Genomic DNA, 23,156 nt, shown 5'->3' on the forward strand with positions numbered 1-23,156 from the left:
GTCTCTTTCCTGAAGGAGACAGAAAAGAAAAAAAGAGAGAGATAATGAAGGGGCAATGCAAACCTGTGTAAGTTATGTTTGACAGCAGAATTTGCAAGCCACATACCATGCAGTTCAGACTTGATCCAAAGCCCACCATTGTCAAAGGACTGAGGATCAGGTCCTTATTCAGCTCTTGAAGCTAATTCATGTTTGAACTGAAAATTGTTTATTTAGGCCTTGATGTCTCTATATATCTTAATCGCGTCAGAGCTTTGTCCAGCCAAGTCTTGAATACCTTCAAAGAGAGAGATTCCACAGCCTCTCTGGTTCTCTGTGAGGGTACTTGACCAGCTTCACAGTGGTAAAAAGTAAATCCCTGTATCTTATATATATGGGAATTGGCTATTTTTCTCCATAAAACTACGTTCAGATTTCAGAATGCACAAGAATCGATGCAAACAGATAAAGAAAAAAAGCCTTATATTAGGAAGAACGAAAGTGAAGACAGGAAATCAAATCAGGTTTGCCTACATCAAAACAGACAAGGAGCTGAAAACAGCTGATTTTTTCATAAATGTGCTCATAGTATCTTGCTGAGAAGTCACTCACCTGATCTCGGGAATATGGAGTATCCACTATGTGTTTGTCTGAACACGCAGCTAGAAGAATCTTCATAGCATTTAGCTGAAGTAACATTTCACAAGCCATGGTATCAAAGAAAGTAATATTGGCAAGAGCTGCTGAAGCCAGCAGGAAAACTTCACCAGATGAGGCTTCTTGGCACAGTTCTAGGAATGCAGAGAATAAATTGAATAAAAATCACCCTCTCACTGCAAAAACACATTTGTTTCAAAGCAATATTTAACCATCTGCATTTTGCGTTAGTCATCTGTGGCCAAGTTTGTAATACTCAAGCCATAAGAAGAAAGGAAACAAAACAAAACAAAAAAATCATCTTAATCTGGCTATTATATACTATATTACATTTTTAGGGTGCTTTGTAAGCATTAATAATATTAGGCACCTTCGTTGGTGCTTCTGAACACCAAAAGCAATTGTATCCTGAGCATTTGTCTATTTAATGAGAGCATCTACCTAGTATATCATTCTACAGAGAATATTCCACTGAATGTTGTTCAGCACCTTGATATAAATAAAATGAAATACCACAGGCAAAAGGCTGACAGTAATTGATCCATAAGAGAGTATTTCTTCCACATATCCTGCTCTTCAGAACAAACTGCACACATTTTGCCCATCTCTAAGCCTATTATTTTGGAGTCACCCTGCGTATTTTCCATCTTAAGAAGTGCTGAATTCATGCTTATCATTTAATTCCTTGCACACACATACTTTAAGTAAGATCTGAATCACCTGGCAATAACATTCCAGGCTGTTTTAAAAATTAAACCTATTACAGTAGTTTGATTACTGAGCTATAAATATTGAAAGGACACTGGTGCGTGGTTATTGAAAGAGCTCTCCTGAAGTTACACCTGGTTTATTTTTAATGCTCCCATTTCCTGAGCAGAGTTTATATTACTAAAATTCATGCAAAACTGAAGCACTGACAATCAGGGCAATTCTCCACCTGCTAATCCCTTCCGGATAGGCTATTATGGTTGGTGCATTGTAATAACTGCTAAATACATCTCAGGTCTGTTCAGATCCCTCTAGCAGTCTACTTACAGCAAATTTAGAAAACACAACAGCCATATAGGAGTGTTTAGAAAGTCCCTTTTAGAGACAAACATGCAACAGCAGGACCCTTATCTCAGTTCATTTTGTGGTTCTAATGGTAGAATTGCATATGGATCTTATTTTGATAAATATGCATAAATTTTACTCAATAAATTGACAGGAGTTAAAAATATTATGCAATTGCAGAGTGCCCAGCTTCAGGGTTAAAAAATGTCTTCTATCAGGTAAGCAAAGACATGTAACCATTGTTTATGGAATGTGGTTAAAGAAAGATCCTACCCTCAAGCTGTCATTTTAACTGGAAATCCTCAGAAAAACTTACTAACAAGTGCTGTTACAATTTCTTCCATATTTTCCAGAAAACTGCTGAGATGCTGAGTGAACGTGAGATGTGGAGATGTGATCTGTGCAATTACTGCTGCTGCTTCTGCACGAGTGGCTTCTGAATGGGTGCTATCAGTAAGAATGTCAGCCAGGCACAGTATTCCGTCGACCTATGGAAAAAAAAATAGGTATAGGTTGGAAATACTCCAATAAATATTTTTGCAAACATATTTACAGCCCATTTTTCCAGGCTGTGGCTAAACGACTCCGTTTATTTTGAGTGACTTAAATTTGGTGGCATTTATGACATAAGAAGTTTCCGTTCAGAAACTAAACTAAATTGGGAACAAAAGCTTGCTGACTGACAAAAATTTTGTTTCCTTCTCCTTTAATCATAGAATGGTTTGGGTTGAAGGGACCTTTGAGATCATCTAGTTCCAACCCCCTGCTATGGGCAGGGACACCTCCCACTAGAGCAGGTTTCCCAAAGCCCCGTGCAGCCTGGCCTTGAACTCTTCCAGGGAGGGGGCATCCACAGCTTCCCTGGGCAAACCATTCCAGTGTCTCACCATCCTCACCATAAAGAATTTCTTCCTAATATCTGGTCTAAAACTTCCCTCCTTCCAGTTTAAAGCTATTTTCCCTCATTCTGCTGAAATCATTTTTGTCAAAAGAAATTATTTTATGACAGAAGTGTCAATAATGCTCTCCTCCAAAAACAAGCCCTGATAAGCATACGTTAATTGATGCTATGCCACGCTCATTAAAAAAAATTTGAAAGTGTCCCATTGTGAGACTTGAGCTCAGGTGTGCAACAAGTTCTTCACAGGCAGATTTTTTTTTGACAAATACATTCTGACCATGTTGAAAAACCAATGCAAGTTCAGGAAGTACCACTACAGACAGATCCATAAACTGTGACAGATGAGCGTGCATCAGTGTTGAATTAGAGCTAGGTCCATTTATGCTTTGTTTTTTCAGAAGAGAAATAGAAAAATGGTTAGAAGTTACATAGGTTTCTGCTTTTGGAGCGTCTGAAGTGTTCCAAACTCATTCTTTATGCAGCTTAGCCAAACACATCGTATGTGCACACCTTCCTCTGGATTATAGGAGACTCACTGACACAAGGAAAGGGTGGACCAGAGTAGAGACAAGTGGATGCTTAAACTGCACAAATGTATAATCTGTTAACACCCAATGCCAGCAAAGGAGGGTCCCCTGTAGACAAGGACAGAATCTAAGAACTTTCAAGGTAAGAACTTTGTTTCTACCCCACTTAAATGTGTTCCTGAATCATCCATCACATTGTCAAGTAGGTAAGTAGATGTGCAAAGGGAAAAAATAGCGTATGAAGATCCACATAATGTCAAATCTACATAAATTCAACAACTGAAATCTTTACATGAATGAGTGATAGGAACAGTTTACAAACTTCACTAAGTTAAGTGTTTTAACAACTAGTCTTCTTATTTATTTGAATTTCTGAAGAAGAAGGCAGTCAATTGCCTTATAAGCTGCTTGGTCTTCACAGATACCAAGAGAAATTGCCAAGGCTTACCACTGAAATATACTTTAACAGTCAAACAAAACAAAAGGGCCTTACATCTGTTCTGACTGCACTGTCTGTCTATTCAAAGCTTCCTCAAAACATACATCTTATGTCCTATTTTTCCACAGTGTATTTAGCAAAATTCCTACTCACATTTTTATTATTTATTAATACATCATGTTGAGTTGTCTTAATTATTTATCCTGCAATGAGCATGAATTGAATTATTTTTTAAGCACAAACAATTAATATATTTTACAAGAAAAGCTCTCAGATTGGTGGGAGCAAAAATCACTCTCTGGAAGATGTCACTGGGATCCACTTTTTAATAAGCAATTGATTGCTTTATTGGAACTCTTATACGGATAAATACAAAAATATATATATCTCTGTTTTCTCTTGTTGATTACAAATGGGTTTCAGTATAGAACCTGAAGCACTGGCAAGAAGAGGAAGAATAAATTTTCAACATTAAACTTTTCCTTGACAGGCTTTCAACATTAATCTTCCTATAGCAAAATATTTCCTCCGAGTTATGGCAGAATTGTACAGTTTGAAACAGCAGATTCACATCATTCTCTTGGCTTCACAGTGTATTAATAGATCTCAGTGTCAAGAATTAATATATGTCCTCACAAGATGATTTAGTAGCCAGTGTGTGCTAGACAATATCATATGCAAAAACACCCGATTTTGTCACCTTGAAACTTCCCCAGGTCACACCTTGTCTGGGGCCTGAAGGATACTAATAATAACAGTCAGTATGAAAATTTAAAGATATTCCAAGGCATTAAAATGTATATACATTTCAGAAGAAGCTTCTTATAAGATTTGATAACAGGATAGAGCACTACTCAGCCCTAAATTTACTGGTTGAAATTCATTTGGCCAACTTTTTTTTCAATGACTTCAGCAAAATGAGTAGTTTTATGCTATTTCAGAACAAGTAACGGCTTCAGAAAGAGCTACAAGCATGGGGTTATATTTTTCCAGCAGAACTGATTGCTTATATATACACTACAAAATACAAACCACTAACAAGACAAGGTCGGTACTCAACTTTTAAATTATATATCTGATTTTATATATCTGATTTTCTTTTATTCACTAAGTAATTGTGTTTGGAAATGGAAAGTTGCTTAATTGTAAATATAAGTGGATATATTACTTTCTTAATAATGAATATAGAATTTATTCTTTAGATCCATAAAAGCTAGTGCTGGTTAATTTTCCTCTTTTCTATACAAAATACTATAAAAACTTAAAAATTCAGCCTAAAATACATTCTGTACCCTTTTGGCTCCCACCTTAACTACAGAATTTAAAATAAAATAATTCTGCCCCAGCAGGCAACCCCATTTATAAGTGTCTAGCAATAAATTTTAAAATGACAGGGGAACAATCTAATAAAAGCACTTTAACATCCAAAAAGAAATTGCTGCTCAAAGCATTTTTATAATTAGCTTTCACACTGAAAGGAACTTTGGATGACTGCCCTGTTTTCCTTTTAATTTTGGTGGAGTAATCAGCTAAATGTCAAATCTGTTCATCACCCTGGCAATACAAAAGGACCAGTTAGCCAGATAACGCAAACAAATGAATTCCATGAATGCAGTAAGATGCTGTGGAGACCCTGCATTTGAGGAATGGTGTTCAGTAAATGCTTGATCACTAATGTTTCAAAATTGATAAATGGAAAAATGCCAGGAACTTACATCCTTATAAGCATTGCTCTGTTACATAAACTTCATCCAAGTGACAAAAATAAATACTTGACCACTTTACTGCATAGATAAAGTCTTCTGAAAGGAAATCATTTATTTTCTCTGCAACAGGAATGAATGAATTCCAGGGCAGCCCTCTTCTTTCTTAAGTATACCTGTTCTTTCTCCTGAAAATATTAAGTAAAGCTAGACATCTATAAACATGGTTGAACTGTCTTGAGTTAAATGCTGGCAGTTCATAAAAATATCAATACAGAACTTGTAATGAATTGCATTATTGACTTCCCAATTTGAAATATTATGTTCAAGACAAGTCTTAACTCTCTGCTTTCCACAATGGGGTTGTGAACCTGTAATCAGATGTTCCACGAAGTGCTCTACAGATGAAAACCTCCTTCACTCCACTGAGAAATATGCTGATTTATACCAGCTGAAGATATGTTAGATGATTTATCAGTAGAGTGATGCCATTAAAGTGTACAGAAATGTGATTTCAAGTGATCAAGGCTACTGGGCCAATACCAAGGCAACAGCACTGACCAAAGAACAAAACACCAAGGATTGTCGTACAGGGGCCATGGATCCTCACAAATATAAGCACTTCTTTTATACTCAAAAGAACAGTACAAAGCTGAGTAAAGGCTGAATGGTAACCAGCTCTGTAGCTTTAAAACTGCTGGTGATTACCTCAGCTATGTATTTAAAATGCCTTTGCGTGGGTTGCACGGCAACTAACATTTTTAAACTTCCATTCTTCAGAATGTGGCCATACTATCAGAGAGGTCTTTGCTCTTCCTGGTGTTTAGTGTTTAGGGATCAATGTGAAGATGATTTGATCTATATAGAAAGTCATATTTGATGCATTAAAAAAATAAGAGAGTTAACCATTTCGTCTTGAAGTTTGCATTAAAAGAGCAACGCTTAAGCAGCAACTGTGCAGCCATGTTGTAGGAAGAAATAAATTGTTGAGAAAGATTGAACGAGTTCCTTCATCTGGGCTGAATAGGAGTGCAAATTATAAATATTATACAAATTATCTCTTCTAAGCCCAGGAAAAGCAATCATCTCACAGTGAGTTTACTTTCATACTCAGAGATGGTCTAAGCTTGCTGCATATAAGAAGCAGGAGCTAAAAGAAAAACTTTTTTTTGTAGAAAGGATGGACAGAACTGGTAAGAAAGTATGCAGTCTTCTTTGTCTCCATTTTAAGGATAAGAGAATAAATGGCTTTGAACTCCCTCAAGTCTGAGGATTAATATGCATGGTTAGGAACACTTTTAAAGTATTATTTCTGTTACTGTTGATAAAAGAAAACAGAAACTACACCATTATTAGTCTGTCAGCTCATATCTGCCCAGTGCCATACATCACAGTTTACATCACTTCAGACTACCATCTGCCACCCAAAGATACATCCAACTTCCCAGTCCATTCCTCCTGTGTCTTCACTTCTGCAGGATAGCTGCTGAGTGGCTGCAAAGTGCAGATGGAGAAGAGTCTGACAAGGAATTCGCTATCAGTTATGTAGAATAGATTCTTCTATTCAATGTTGATGTTTATATGCATAGAATTAGTGCTGATAAAGAAGATGAGAAACTATCAAGCATAAATGACTACAATGGCATGAAAAAGAAAGGAATTTATAATGGTCTTAGTACTATTTGTGTTTACATAAGATAGAGATGAAATTCTGCAAGTTCCGTGACACATGACAGAAGCCAAGGGTCTCATCATTTTCTTGCCCTGCATTTTGGTGGGTTGGATGTGCTGGCTTGTTGTAAAGTTGGCAAAAATATATTCCTATTTGTAGGAATTTCTTGATATCTGCTTCATAAATTCCAGAAAGTATGAGTTTGTTTCTTTTAAATAATGAATGAGGCTTTATGTATTATACTTTGGGGTCTGAATTTCATTAAAATGAAGCAACACAGACACAAAAGTAACTCAGCAAGAAGATGAGAGGAACTGTCACGAGTTATATAATAATGCTGAACAAGATTCTGGGACCTGAAATCTGAATTAGGGAAGGACCGTATGTAAGTAGTGTTAACATAGCCCTCATTTTTATTTACCCTGGGGGATCACAGTCTGAGTAGAAAGAAAAGAAAAAAAAAAAGCACAAAAACAAAAAAACATCCTATTCCTATAACCAAACAGGGGCTCTGGGGTTTTGCATAGCAAGGCACTCCACGAAATGAGGTATGCTCACTGAAAAAAATGTGCTCAGACTATCTAGTTTTAAATAAATAATGTCACAGACACTGCATGGCATGAGGACATATTCTCAAATACCTGGTGTCCACCATTTAAAAACAAGAATGCTCTTTCATCACTTTTGATCACACAGCATCATTTATTTTTGGTGACACCGTGAATATCATTTTTAAGAAGTATTTGTTAGTGCAGCTCTTCATGAGTAAAAAACCAAACCTCATGCAAGCCACATTTTTTAGAGGGCCCTCTTCATCTATTACAATAATGAGGAAGTGTCGCTATCCAAAAAGTGCAGCATGGAGGTCACAGCCAGAGAATCTGTCATTATCAGCTAATCTAACTCTCCACTGTGTCTTTCTTCTCTCAGCAAAAGCTTCCTGACAAAATTTCTGCTAGAAATCCAGATATGTTTAAGTCCAAAATTTAAACCTTAACATGATAAGCTAAGACATTAATAAAATAGCTTATAATTATTGCTGCAAATTCACATACTTCTTATGAGACTAATAATCTCAAACAGGTCAGCAGAATATTGTAGCAAGAAGTTAGAAACAAACATAAACCTACCCTGAGCTCGGGGGTGAAAATGAAAAGCCGTGGCAGAGAGCAGAGACCTATATTAGAATGGAGAGAGAGTGAACGGGCAACGATGATAGTACAAGGCACTTCTTTCTTTCCTGCTACTGTAAATATGGGAATCTGAAAATTCATCCAGAAACAGAGGTTCTTAGGAAAGCAGTTTTCCTGCAAGTATCCCTCATTTCAAGGGTGTCCATCAGTTTAGCCCAAGAAATACCCAATCTCCACATGATACAAGGTCTCTACAGTTTTTGAATCACATGTACACTGATTAAGCACACCATAACTATAAGACACTTACCTAATAGAATGTACTAAATGTATACAGCAGCCTGTTAAAAGCTTTAACATCTAAATACATGTAACTTCCATAAAAAACAGTGCTTTATTAACACTACCCTCTCTAAAACTATTTACTCTTTTTAAGAATAGTGTTATGAGGTATCAACCGTTAATAAAATTGTTTGCTACATTCATTACTTCATGATGGCTGTTCAGATTTCTTAATAAATTAATTTAAATAAATTAGCTCCAGAACTGACCTTGTATGAGCAAGATTTTCATTGGCAGAGAAATTTTACAAGCAAGTTATAGAGCTTTATTAGAGCCATTTATAATGAAAACACTCACAGCACTTTAACTATAAAACTTCTAGTGAGCAACTCGGTAAGAGTCCATTCATGTTGTAATAATAAAAGAGGAAATTGCTATATTTATTTGAACAAGAATTTAGAAAAAAATAAAAGCCAAAAAAGTAGAAGTTTTCACCTGGTGAAAACTGATGGAACTTCACTGGCTGCAGCAGATTCAAACTATTTCATCCTGACATTTCTCTCCAGATAATAAAATCTTGTTGGGTCTCCTACAAACACTGATTTATTTCTATGGCAGCAATGTCAATAAAGTAATTTCAGAATTGCTTTAAGTATAAGAAATTCATGTTCGGGATCAGCTGTTTGCATAGAATCTTTATGAGCAGTCAGAGGTCTACAGTGAACCATAGGATGAAATGATCTCAGCATTTTTCTCTCCATTAACATCTCCCAGCACAGTCAAATATAGCTGCTATATTGATTCTGCATTAGAAGAAACAGGGACAATGGTAAGGGGTTGACAAAATTTAATCTTTTTACCACCTGAACATTGATGCTTCTACCTGGTCTCAACACAAAGGAGCATACTTCTCAAGGAGAGCAAACAATTAAAGCTAAGCTAGTGTTTGAGCACTGCCTTGAAGAAGAAACACACAGATTTGGTTAGATTTCCATAGAGATTATTTTTCAGCAAGCAAAGGTAACTACGATGGAACACTTGGATTTTGGGACAGTTCCAATCTGCATTAAAAATCATATTTGAAAATCAGGTTTATTTTCATAGTCCGTTCTCACAACCTTCCCTGAGCAAAGAGGGAAGTGCCTGTCCCTTCCTAGGTAAGCAACAATAGGAAACATGGGAATGGTATATAGCTCTGCCAGGGAAGACTCAGACTGGATATAAGGAAGTTCTTTGCCTTGAGGGTGATCAAACACTGCAACAGGTTTCCAAGTAGGGTGGTCGACATCTATCAGGAAAACTCAGGAGGCATTTGGACAATGCACTTAATATGCTTTAACTTTTAGTTGGCCTTAAGTGATCAGGTAGTTAGACTTGGTGTTTCTGATAGGTTTCTTCCAACTGAACTCTTCTATACTATTATAAAACCACGACAGATCTTGAAATTGAATTTACCTAGTGAGCAGAGTCCAGGTTCAATAGCCCAGGACCTTCTTTACATTTTTTTTCTATCCAAAATAACTAAACACTTTGTTATTAAAAATAAAAAAATAAAAAAGGCAACTTCTATTTCAGCTAGGAAGCTAGATGCAGGAAAAGAAGCACGTTGCTGAGGAAAGTCCCAAACGCCCTCCTGATTCTGCCATCTAGTCACTTGTCTGCTTGGGGCCTTTCCGTTTCTTTGACTGATTTTAATAGTCCCTTAGCTGTGAGCCTGTGTGCTCAACACTAGAATAATAGTCACAAGAGGTGTTGTGACAAAAGGAACCTAATAATTAGCAAGTAAATATTACAACCCCCAAATAACACTCAAGCTTTACTTCACATAGGCAGTAAAAACTGATTCCATATTCCAAACCAACCTAATCCTCCAGAGCTGCAAAGTCCAAATCTGGCCTAAAAACTGCACGTGATCATGCTTCACCCTGCCATCTGGCAGTCTGCAAGTAGCACCAAAAAAAAACTGCTGCAGCACAGGTAATATGAAGCATCTAGAGGAGAAACCAGAAATGTGTGACAATGGGAAGACAGGGTGTGTAAGTATGTCACCCTTACACTGGGGCTAAATTAATACCGTGTCCAAGGAGCATAACCTATGATCAAAATACACCCAACTTCTATAAACAGTTCAAATTCTGATAAGGATTGAAGAGTCTGGGAAGAAGAAAAGACTGTTAGAAGGATGGTACCTTGATATACAGAAAACTAATATAGTGGCTCACTGGACTCTCTCTCTTGAGACATGCTTGCACTACAGTTTCCCTTTCCAACAGCTTTAACAGAGTATATGTCATTTTCTTAGGAGTTTATGTTAAATAATAATAAGTTAGATTGTAAATAAAATATGAAAATAAATATTTTTACACTTCAGCTATAGAGCTGGAAATGAACAGAAAGAAAAAATAAATGTGAAAATATTTTTATTTCAATTAGGATTGGCAGCCCCTTTCAGCAATATCTCACATTACAGCTGAGTTCAGGTATGCTGCAGAAACCTCACCACGTCTTTCTCAGTCCTGGAAAAGCATCACAACGTGGTTGAGCTAGCACTGCAAATAATAGTGACTGCTACAGGAACACCATCAAAATGTTGTGTTATATCAATTTCACTGTTTTGACTAGAGTTAAATTCCACATACTTTGGATGGATAATCTTTGAATTTATCTGTCGAAGACGTAAGCAGCACAAAGCAAGACAATATAAATGGTGTAACAAATGGAGAGTCAGTGAGGATCTTGGTGGGAAAAGAACAATAGATCGGTGCAAGTAGTTTTTAGAAACAGCCCTAAAAAATACACCCTGTGCATCTTGTTATTGTTTATCCCTGTATTGGTACCCTTCAAACAAAAATTTCAGGCCACCACTTCCTATAAATTCTCCTTTGACTTTTACATATAACTCACTTCAGAAGAAGGGATCGCTAAAAGTCATTCAAAAATTTTGGCTTAGTTCAAATCCCTGGTGTGCTAAGAACCACTGCTGCTCTCACTATAGCATGCTATAAGCTGCTACAAACACTGAATAGTAGTAACTTGTATTTCAAGCACATTAACTCAAGGCCAACCCAAATTCTGATTGTTCCCTAATGAAGTCATTGATAAAACTCTTTCCATAGGAACAAGGCTTCATTGAACTAAATATGTTCTTCATGCCACATTGTCAAGAATTTTACTACATCTTAACATTTCCAAGTAATCTCAGGCAGTCTGGACACCTGGAGATATTCCATTCACAATGTCTGCCATGAAGTAGTGTTATAACCTGGCCAACAGTAGTTACACAGAACAATTGGAGCTTTATTTTCTAAATATTTATGAAACTGATCCTTGGTTGTCTCACTGAAGAGCACCATTAACCAGCACTAAAATCTAAAAGCCATTACAAACCAAGGTGAATGGACAAATCAACACAAGACAGTACCTGTGCCAAGTCGGGGGCAGTTCAAGGGAAAGTGCAATCATGTTTCTGTTCAGAACAGTTGTCCATGAAACAATCGGCTTAAAAAAGAAACAGCCTAATGAGACATCTTTCAATGAGCTTGTACATCATCTTTCTTAATTCAATTTTAAAACTTAATCCACTTTACTGAAAACGTATTTGATTGTTGCATCCTTTCCTATCTCTCCATGTTTTTCCCTCTTCTGGTTCACTGAAATACTTTCTATTAGGATAAGCTTACCCTGACTGGCTTATATTTAAGATTAGAAGTCAGCACTCAGAGTTTTCTTTGAAAACTAAGAGAGAAATGGAAAGAAGAAAGGCACTGTCATCTCCACTTAAAATAACTTCATTTTTCATTACCACTTTCAGCAACTCTCACACTTTGTTTCTTTTTTCTTCTCTGTTTCCGAGGAAAAAAAATCTATTTTACAATAGACTCTTATAACTTTTTTTTTTAAACTTTTTTTTTTGCTTTATATAACTATGCCCCAATTACCTGCCTTTTTTCAGGCTGAAAGTCTTCATCTGTTTAACTGCAACTCTCTGTCCTAATACTCTTTCCAGTAGCCTAGTATTTGAATGCTATGTCTTCTCCATTCAACATTCTGTGACAAGTCTTTTAACTGCTTTGTACGAATGAGAAAGCTTTCTAGCAAAGAAGTGGTAAAACTGTTCCAAAAATGATATGCAAATGCATCATTTCATGTTCAAAGGTACTCAGGGATTCCCTGTTATGATGAAAGATGAACTGAAGGGAAACAGCTCACAGCTTTCTTACTCTGAGTTGCAGTGGCATCTTTTGCGGTACAATTGAGAAGGCAAAGCCAGCACAGTAAATACGTAGAGCATACTTAACCTGAAACAGAAGTATCATGAGCTGAGGAATTCAAACGCTGCCAGTTTTCTGGGCACAATTCCTTGAAAATCTTCCTCCAGGTAAAGGAAAAGCAGTTTGTCAGAGTCTTTCAGCACATACAATGTATTCCTTCCAGAGCAGCAGAAAGTTAGAAGAAGAAACATGAATTTGTCTTTGCATGTATCCTAAGGGGGATCTTCTGACTTACAACTCAGTTCTCCTTGCAGGACACACGGTGACATAGGAACAACCTTTAACAGGTCACAGAAAAGGCATCTTCTGCTTTGCACATTACATTAAATTTTCTCATAAACTTAAATCAATTATCTAATTCCAAAAATAAATTTTAAACCTTCTCAATAACGTTGATTTGCTTTTTTGTTTCATTATAACCCTTTCCTCTATCTAGAGGGTGGTGCAACATAACAGATCAGTCATGAAGTTCATATCATACATTTAGGGCAACTTATTCCTAAGCAATTTAGTTTTGCTCTTGTACTCTATCCTATAAAATAAAGATAAAATCTACTTATCTACCTCTATATAATGCTTGGGTAAATTGGAATGGTAAATCTGCCATTGGAATGATGTTACCTCTTATCACTAAAATAAGCAGTTGTTTTTCCTGAAATTAGGAGAATATATATTACACTGAACAGTAACATGATCAGTACTAAGTTCTGGCAACTTAATGGGATCCAAAAATCTAAATTAAGTTGATTTTAATTTAAAAGTGATTTTACCTGCAATATTTTGTGTTCATTAACACTTCATTTTTGGGAGACAAGGGTTCGTTAGCAATGTTGGCTTTGCATTCAGGGAAGCTATTAAAGTTTGCTAGTAGATTGATACGTGAATGCTCTGTTCAAGTGAAAAGTCCAGCTTGTAGATGAGTGCTTAATTTAGGAGAATACTCAGGTTGTGGATACCTTTGGTCCTCATAGAACTACCGTGCCATATTAGTGCCCGCAGCCTTAAACTCGACGTACGTTTGTTCGATCCTTATCGGGAAGCCAGTAATGGAAACCTTGCCATAATTCTAGCTTCCACTGGGTGGCACTGTTGTATAACACAACAGCATAATCCACGTATCCGTAGTGCGCATTATGCTGCATGAGTCACATTTCATGTGTGAAGTTGTTAAGATATATTCAGTTAACACTCGTTTTATGTCACCAAAATTCCTTAGAATATGCCTTTTAGAAATAAAATCAAGTAGTATTTAACTACTTATAGAACTCTGCAGCTAGAATGCTCAAATGCATTATTGCTCAGATTCTTTCCTGATTAGTTCCTTAAAAAGCCTCCTTTTGTCCTGCATGAGATGACAGTAGTGCTGAAAATACAGCATTGGTCTACCTTTAAATTTAAGGATAATTAAGTATTAATTCTATGGGATGGGTATAATTTCCATTTGCTGGTTAGTGGATACCCATCACTTTCTAGATATCAAATTTCTTTCAGGTAAACTGGAATAAAAATACTGAGAAGTTTAATATTATGAATCATCACAGTCACCTTGAGGTTGTCTGCTTGGCTGCATCCCTGTTCTCAGATTTTACTGTGTTTCATTTTCCTTCCTCTGATAAACAAATAGTAAAACTTAATTTTCTGTCTTTCTTAATGGAAGACACTGAGAATTTACACTAAAATGAAAATTTCTTAAAGGCAGAAGACAGGTAGGAGGAAATGTTATCTTGTCCTTTAATAGTAGAAACATTTCTCACACTAGGCTGAACTGATATAACCACAATTGTTTCAAGTTACTGAAGACAAGGAAAGCAAAGTCTCAGTGTTTATGAAGCCTGCTTTATAAAATTCTGTTCTTTCTTTAGTCTGAACAGCCTTTTCTGATAGACAGACAGTTGGTGACATTGACAAGTACAGAAATTTCTCTAGCTGTATAGATATTTGAAAGGATCTCAGACTTCCCAGCAGAAATCCAAAACGATTTCTAGAACTCTGTGAGATTCTGAGAGATCTTCCTGTAAACTGATCCATCATGCAGTTCTGGAGGTAACAGACAAGCCCAGTGCCCTGAAGCCTGGCCATTCCTGTACCACCGAGAAACTCACGTGTCTAGTTTAGGTCACAGAGAAGGCGTAGTTAATTTAGAAAAGTAAACTCAGTTCAAAAGATTCACACGGGGTTAGAAAAATTACTAGATGAAAATCCTAGCCCTGTTAGCATCCTCTTCTCAATGTGCAGTGTGGTTCATTAGACATGGCAAACTCAGTAGGAATGACTGTCACCCACGTAGCTGTTCCTATTATGCCTACTTACCAAACCACATTAAATACAGCAATGAGATAAAACATCATCTACCTGCTCTTTAAATTGATATGTGGTTATCACATGTGTAGGGATGTAAAGAAAACATCACAGGTAGGAAGATCAGGTTTATAAATCAATTCATGCTACAACAAAGCTGGAAAATCCCTGTCTTTCCATTAACAACTTATCTGAAATGACCTCTTTACTGCAATAGGAGAACATTAGAATCCTAATTCCAGGGATCTAGAATATAAGTATTCTTTTTTGCCTTCCGGGGTCTAGAGAAACTGCTGATATCAAGCTACCTAAAACACTTTCTAAGGGGTTTTATTCTGCATGCAGAGTGCTTCAGAGCAGTGATCAGGCTAACATGAACCTCAGCATTCCTGTCTCCTGTTTTACTCATTTTCTTTCTCTGATTATTGTGATTTTCATTCCTGTAGGCAATCAGGGATTCTAGTAAGAAATGAAAGGACACTAAGTTAATTTTATCCCAGATAAACATGGCAGACTGTAGCATCACCCAGTATAGATGAAGATTTGTAGATAACAGAATGACCAGATTATGATGTCAGCAAAAGGATCCATCATGTGCAGGTCCTGTATGGTTCTCACTGCACCTCTTCGTGTAACAATGTCTCTTTAAAAGGTCCCTTCCAGCTCTAACAATTCTATGTTTCTATGACTGTGAGGTCCCCTGCAACCCAAGCCACTCTATGATTCCTCATACTTCCATCTGCTGATTCGATTGAGATTCTTTCCTCCTAAGACTTATCTCAGCTGAAGATCACTGTCAGGTCAAAGGCTAAAACTCACAGAGTTGAGCAGGACCAGCTAATTGCAACAGGGCATAAGAGACAATCTTCAGCACTCCAGGTGATTTGAAATGAAGGACCACTAAACAGATTCAAGATACCAGTTTAGGATTATGTCAGCCCTGATGAATCTCTGGACTGTCTCTACCCACCAAAGTGTTGGCTGGAGCAGGAAGCCTGCCACTGTACAATGTGCAGCAGTGTATCTCCAAAAATCAAGAGTGATGTAGCACAACAGTACGCCCTGATCAATACAAAGCTTACTCATCCATTACCAGCAAGTGAACAAATTCTATGGTCCACTGAAAAGCTCTAAACAGTACTGGAAATGGAAGGAACAGTCAGTGAAAGAGCTGCTGTCTGGGGCTTAAACAACAGATGAGAGGGAAGATATGGTCAATATATGCAGTTCAGATGCTTAGCTTTCCAAAAACATGATTATTATCTTAAAGAAATGAGACAGTTTTTCCAACAGCTCATTAACTATTTTTGAAGATGCTTTAAGAAACATGAAAGTTTTAGTATAAATCAGGCAGAATGCCAGACGTAAGTGGTTTCCTGCAAACAAGCCTAAGTAAAAAAAAAAAAAAAAAATTACAGTGACGCACAAACAGGCCTCTACATCACCTGCCATTAATTACTATTTAACCTTAAACTGTTCTAAGAAATATGAGAAGACTTAGACATATCATGGGTGAGCTTCAGCTAAGCCACATGGTACTTCTTAGCTGATTGGAAATATGAGGTAAAAAACAAGTGATACAATTAACTTATTTTGTTTTTGTTGGGAGCATACGCAGGATATTTTACCTAAGTAATTCAATACTTCCAGCCCTGACTTCAAATGCATATCACAAAGAATGGTTGCTGAGTTTCAGCTAATTAGTCAATTAGCGTAGGCTGAGTTGTAAAGAGTACTGGAGGGAATCAGGCTATCTCTGGGAAAAATCTTAGCTCGCAGGAAGAGTTAGCAAGGCAGAGTCAGAATATGCTGATACTGACAAATAAACCATGAGATCAGTTTACATTTATATAATGCCATTTGAATGCGGAAATTAAAATGCTAAGTACTCATTATTTAAGCTAAGAAAATCTTCTGGTACAAAGTTTAAGTAACAGCGGCTATAACTGGTTGAAGTTGCTATTATAAAAGTTTCCTATTTGTACTATTTTTCTATTCTGTAAAGTGCTTTCTCACTTTGTTACAGTAATAGAAATTGAAGAGGGAAAAAAAGAAAGATAGAGAGAAAGATTTTTAACCACATATTTTGAAAATAATTCTGGGAATTATCGGATAAAAAAAGCAATATCCAGAAGCAAACACACATATGTAAAATGAGATTTCACAAAAGGCAAATTTCCAAGTTTTTCTCTAAATATAAAGATCCAGAGTTTCCATTCTGGGAGTGCTACTGGAGCCCAATTTGCAAAAGATCCAGCTACATCTCCAGAGCTACATCCAGCTACAAAACCAGAGCTAGAAAACCTCCCTAATTTACACATGCCCTGAACCCTACAGGAGGGCTCCTCACTGGTGAGTGCTGTGTAACAGCAAGCTTCTTAGCTCCATTTGGAGCCCAGGGAAGGGCAGAAAGTCTCATGGAAGTACAGAAATTACAGAAGTGGTATTGGAAAAAGAAAAAAAAATAAAAGTTTTAAGCTGAGTGTAAGCTGAAGTTGATATGTTTTGCTAGCTTAAGATACTACTAAAAAACAAGCCAAGGAAGTAGTCAAGTTGAGAACTGAATTCAGAGTCTGAGTGCTCTTCTGAGGTTCAACAACTTTCTGTGGTGCCTCCACTTCCTGACTCACCCCAATAGAAATCAATATTTGTTACCAGATCAACATAAGCCAGACACTTTGTCTGGCAGCTTCTGTCATGTTGTCCTCATGTATGACAAGCAGCTTATTTACAGATGAATTAAAAACTCAAGCAGATGGTAATAGATAGCTCTGTATGTTCCAGCTGGCATGCACCACAGAAAAGAAATGCAAGTCAGCTGGAACCAGATTTTGTTCTATTTAGATGAGGGTTGGGGGGGTTGGTCATTCAAGGTTTCTGTAGCATACAGAGGAACATAAGGAATTCTGCATTGCTCAGTGACTCTGTAGTTGTATAAATGAGGAAATCGTTTTCTTCCCTTCTTGCTTTTCAGTAATATGCATCTGTGAATGTTCCATGCTACAAAACTGGAAAAAAAAATAGAAAGTCAATATCATGCAAGCAAGAATAGATGACCAAGAAACTACACAGAGCACTAGAAAACTCCAAGAACCATTATTAAGTTCAGGCAGGAAAGTAAGTGCGGAAAAAGCCTTAGAAGGCAGAAAAGGCAATGAATTTTCAGGTTCCAGAGTCACTCAAATCCCTGTTCTGTAACAAAACTGATGTCACTATGTTCTTCTTCAGTGCAAAGTCTTCTGAAGTCACTGGAGTTTTAGACAAGCTCAAAAGTCAGCCAAATGAGCAGTAAGCTCTCTCTGGACTTTTCTAGTGAGTCACAGAAATCACGAGCAGTGCTGAGTCATGAAGCCTGCAGCAGGATGGGTCAGTTCGACTCATGCATATAATTTCATGAGAGATTTTGTGAGAGGAAAGCTATCTAGCATGTCTGTCTTCTTAAATAAGTATTTTCACCTCATCTCTCTCCACCTTCGCATTTGATTGTGGCTACATTTAAGCTATTTAACGTGTACAACGTAAGCACATTCAGTGTGTGTTTACATGTGCGTTATCACAAATGTAGATATGCAATGCAATGACTTCCTGCCAAGTGGGAAAAAAGATTATGAAAGCTGTTCATCTGATAGGTAACTCTGTAAGGCTCCATCTTTCTGGTTTCTTTCCTGCCTCTGTCAGGAACAGGAGGAATATTTGAGGTCCAAAATAGCTCTCTCCTTCCACTTTTTTAAAATGCTTCAATTGATTCTCATTAATCTCTGCCTTCAGTTTAGGAGCTGAGTAAGCTGCTTCTTTCATCTTAAAATTAAATTTGCTTGATAGATTATTATTATTATTATTAGGTAGGGAAAACCCACCTGTCATTAGATGCGTTGGCTTCTGTTTCTTCAGACGTCATTCATGGATCGTTCGCTGCCCTCGTCATTGTCACTGCTTTAAGGATTATTTTAAATCCTTACAGAAAAACCATCATGTGGTAATTTCCAAATTATTTTCCATTTATAAAATTCTCTTAGCATCATGACTTTTGAAACATAAATCCAGAGCTATTTGGAGTGCTTTAAATAAAATACTTAGCGAAATATAAAATCAATAGATAGCATAAAATACTAACATAACTGACTGCAAAAATGATGCGTAAATTATATGGGAGCCAAACAAGTGCAGAGTGGGAACCTGGCACCAGCTCAAATCTTCAAAACAAAGTTGGAGGGAATGGCAATCTTCAGGCACTACTCCAATTTGATCTCACACAGCAAAGAGTACACCTCAGTAAATTGGCATAGTCTGGGGATTTTCCTTTTCAATTTTCAGAATCTATTTCACTGAAATATATCTTTTTAAAGCACAAAGAAAAAAAATCTGAAGACTTACTCTTCTGTATCTGAGCTAAAACATTACAGGTGTATAAACAGACTGAACAAAGGCGTAGATGAGAAGAGAGCTTGTTCCTCCAACAGCCAGAGTACACCTAATTTTATCAGCTCACACTCTGCATGAGCGCTGCTCTGGAACAGGGACAAGATAAAAGAGAGCACGATACATTTGTTCCAAGCCCATCACTGTTAATACTTGAATATCACTACAGTGCCTTCTCCTGACCAGCTTTTACCAAAGACACCACAAAAGCCAAATGCTGTTTGACTACAATGAAATTTTTGCATGTGGTCATGTTACCATACATCACTCCTTAAGGAATATTCTACTAGAAGAAAAAAGAAAATACCATTTTGTGTTTGGCTTTATATATAAATTCACAGCCTGGCAGTTGCACCTCTATTGAAAAGGTAGGGAAGGTTTCTCAAAGAGCTCTCATGCCTATTTGTTCTGACTCAAAGTCTTACTTTTCTCCTTAGCATAATGAAAGAATATTTACTGTGCAAAATCTATTGAAGTCTGAACGCACTAGCAGATGTGTAGCTCTTGATATTTTAAACAGATAGTGGTCTTCTTGCTTTCAATGAAATTACATGTAGAAGTCTAAGCATACATGTTGCATACAGCTTGCAGGCTGCACCACACCTGGTATCTAAATGAGGATCTACTGATGAACAGAATCAAACCTCTAAGCAACATCTATTCACCATCTCTAAGACTCACATTTTCTGACTTTAGCAGTATTATCGAAGTGTTTATCTCCTGTGGTATGCTTGCTGTCTCCTTTCTTCCTCTTCTGAATCCTATAACATGATTAAAGTGAGGCAAAGTTTGGAAGGAGAGGTAATATCTTTCATTAGAGCAACAGATACATATCTCCTTAGACCATTGGAGCTACAAGAGCACAAGGGCTATAATTTAATTTACCATTTTAACAGAATTGGAATAATGGCAGTGACCTCAGCCAAAGCATTTTGTGTATATTTTTTTTCCTAGAGAGATCTGCCAGTGCCCATAATCGTGCACTAACACATCTGTCTTGATTCAAATCCACATCTTTTGAATTAGGCCATCAAAAATAAATAAATAACACCTTGCTTTTCTGATTTTCTCTCTTCCTAGTAAAATGGGTATTACCATAAAGTGAACAAATTTTAATTTGCTGTATGACTGGCAGGTTTTTAACAGAATAAAAGATACTGCAAAGAAATCTGCAAGTATTTTTTGAGCATCACATTTTCACACTGTTTTTCAATACTCAGAAACTTGTCCTTTCCATGTCTTCCAGAATGCTTTGCCCTAGAAGTGCAAGAGGCTGCTTTTGCATCTGATGATTCCCCCCCCCCGCCATCAGTTTTTCAGGAATGGTCAGATTCTTTAAAGACCTAAGACTTGCTACACTTGCAAACACCACCTAATATATACGAAACCAGCAGTGAGATAGGGCAGTTCCTGCACTCTCAGATATGATTTAATGAATCTTGCAGGGGCTCTGACAGAAATGTAATTTGCCAAACCCAGCACATTTTTCACTGCCAATTAATTAAACAGCTTTACTGAGAAGTGTCCAGTAAATTAAAGAGCTGCAAGCCTAGAACTTCATATTATCTAATTGTGCCACAAACTCAGATACTGAAACAGCCTCTTTGAAAATCAGGCAAATCTATGTGAAAAGCAACTTTTGAAAATGTTTCCCACTCTATTCCTTAAGGCTGACATATTTCTTTCTCACTGCAGCTTCTGATTGTCCTGTAACCTACAGAATTACCCAACCACAGCAGTAAGATGCAGTTCTCAGCTTTATCACTAGCACAGTGTCAGCCTGCTGTGCACCATGCGTCAAAAGTTCCTTGTGTTAGTCTTTAAAAGGTTATGCTTCTCCCTAAAGAATCGGGAGAGAACTCTGTATCCACTTAAGGCTTTTATTTTCAATTTCACATGCATAAACTTGGCTACAAGTGGCCAAGGAAGGTGTCCAGTAACGTTGTTGCTGGACACACAAAAAAAAATGCATTACGCAGAACAGAAGAAGTTACTTTTCATCCAAAGAGATGAAAGAGGAATCCATCACTATAACTCTTTTTCTCTAAATCCTCTCACATGCTCTTAGCATGTAAGCCAGCACTGTGATTTAAGCTTGCAGAGTCTCTTCCCATCCAGGGAGACCCACACTTTTCGTAGAAACGAAACACTACCCTGCAGAACAAACAAGAATGATATTCTCTTCATAAAAGTGCTGTCAGTGCAAGCCTTGGAAAACTGAGAAAGGAGTATAACCTTCTGTGTTAACATGTTTCTGTGAGAGAGAAATAAGAGAAGGGCCCCTTCTCCCCTTCAAATGATTTCTAGGAGTCTTTAATGTTTTGGTTAATGCCCTGCTTTGTCCTGTCTCTTAGAGAAGATAGGATAACATGAAATGAGACCTCCTGTGGATTAAAAATGCATTTTTAATTTTTTTTTTCTTGATTTTTTTTAATTAAAATAATATAAGACACCCTGATCTTTTAAGCTCCCAAATTCAGCTTATTTGAGAATACATTATCTTATGGGACCATCTAATCCTTTGTCCTGAAATTAACAAGCTACAAAAACACTGAAAGGGATGATAGGAGGTTTCTTTATATGCATATGCATTAATCAGATATAACGCCATCTTTAACACAAAGCTAAATTTTAAGCTGTTATGGTACCATCCTACCCAAGTTACTTATGTTCTCATAATCGAAGTGCTCTCCATGACTTTCATATCTATCTCAGCCTACAGCTATACAAACCTCAGTAATTTTAGCAGCTGAGAATTAACATACTACTTTGTTCAGCTCTAACCACCACAAGTTTTCAGTTTCAGATGTTAACATCTGTCAAAGCCAGAGTAACTTCATTTCAAACTCAGTGCATCAGCCCACATTCAGTCAAAAGCTATAAACAAGTTTTAGCTGCAAGTTCTGTAATAAACATTTTGCTTAACTCCCAGTAAGAGCTCACTGAGAAAAACTTGTTCCTCATGATGGGCAGACTGTATACACACCACGCAGAAATTATTTATTGTAAGATCATGGTTCTTAAAAAGCAGGCTGGGGTCACATTAAACAATAGATCTTAGACAATTTATATTTAAGAAATCTTGAAGAAATGTTCCGTTTCATAGCCACAGAAATATTAAATTTCCCCTTTCATTAGATTCTTTTTCTGGAGGTATATCATTTGATTAAATGTGCTCTCAAAGAAGGATGCAAAAGAATTTATAACCTATATTTAGGCAATCTAGCTTAAAGCACAGGAATAAAAGCCGTGTCATTTATTAAAAAAGGTTTTCTTAATGTAACAATTGTTACTTGCTGTTGAACCTGTTTATATCCTGCAAGTAAATATGTGCTGTACAATGTTGATATTTAGATATTTGCTTAATGTTTGCACAAATTATTATTTTTGTGGCAGTTGGGTTGCAGATTTTTAATAAAATAATGTTCCACATGAATAAAACCTGCAGTACATTGCTTTGGTTGATAATTATTTCTGAAGTCACTCTGCAGTTCTTTTACTGCAGCAAAAAAAGTTAGTAAGAATCATATAACTGAGCTCCAGCATAGGAAAAAAATTGGAAAGCCATGCCTTACAACTCTAGTCAGCTAGAAGCATTGTACGGGCAGATGTGAAACAGAGAAACTATCACAGACATCAAGGAAATTCATTCAGAATGCACTGCAAAACAGAAACCTAATGCACCCTTAGGAAATGAATGGGTTGAAGAACTGCTGTAGGCAAATGATGCACTGAGATATAGGCTTATATTCAAATAGAAACCCCTTTTACACACAAAGCTACTTTACATTAGAGACATTGGTCAGATCCCCCACTAAATAG

General features: G+C 36.9%; 1 protein-coding gene across 1 annotated transcript in view; it reads right to left on the bottom strand.

Moving 5' to 3' along the window:
- Positions 1-23,156, bottom strand: part of INSC (INSC spindle orientation adaptor protein) — an 81,131-nt gene that overhangs the window by 16,902 nt on the left and 41,073 nt on the right. Inside the window, exons 7-8 of the mRNA XM_065755280.1 lie at positions 2,006-2,177; positions 592-770 (exon numbers count right to left, since the gene is read on the bottom strand). Coding sequence (XP_065611352.1) covers positions 592-770; positions 2,006-2,177 — 351 coding nt within the window. The remainder of the gene's footprint in view (positions 1-591; positions 771-2,005; positions 2,178-23,156) is intronic.

The sequence above is a fragment of the Cyrtonyx montezumae genome, unplaced genomic scaffold (genome assembly GCF_038088225.1).
Source record: "Cyrtonyx montezumae isolate F1298 unplaced genomic scaffold, pur_monq_1.0 scaffold_10, whole genome shotgun sequence".
In the NCBI taxonomy this organism is placed as follows: Eukaryota; Metazoa; Chordata; class Aves; order Galliformes; family Odontophoridae; genus Cyrtonyx; species Cyrtonyx montezumae.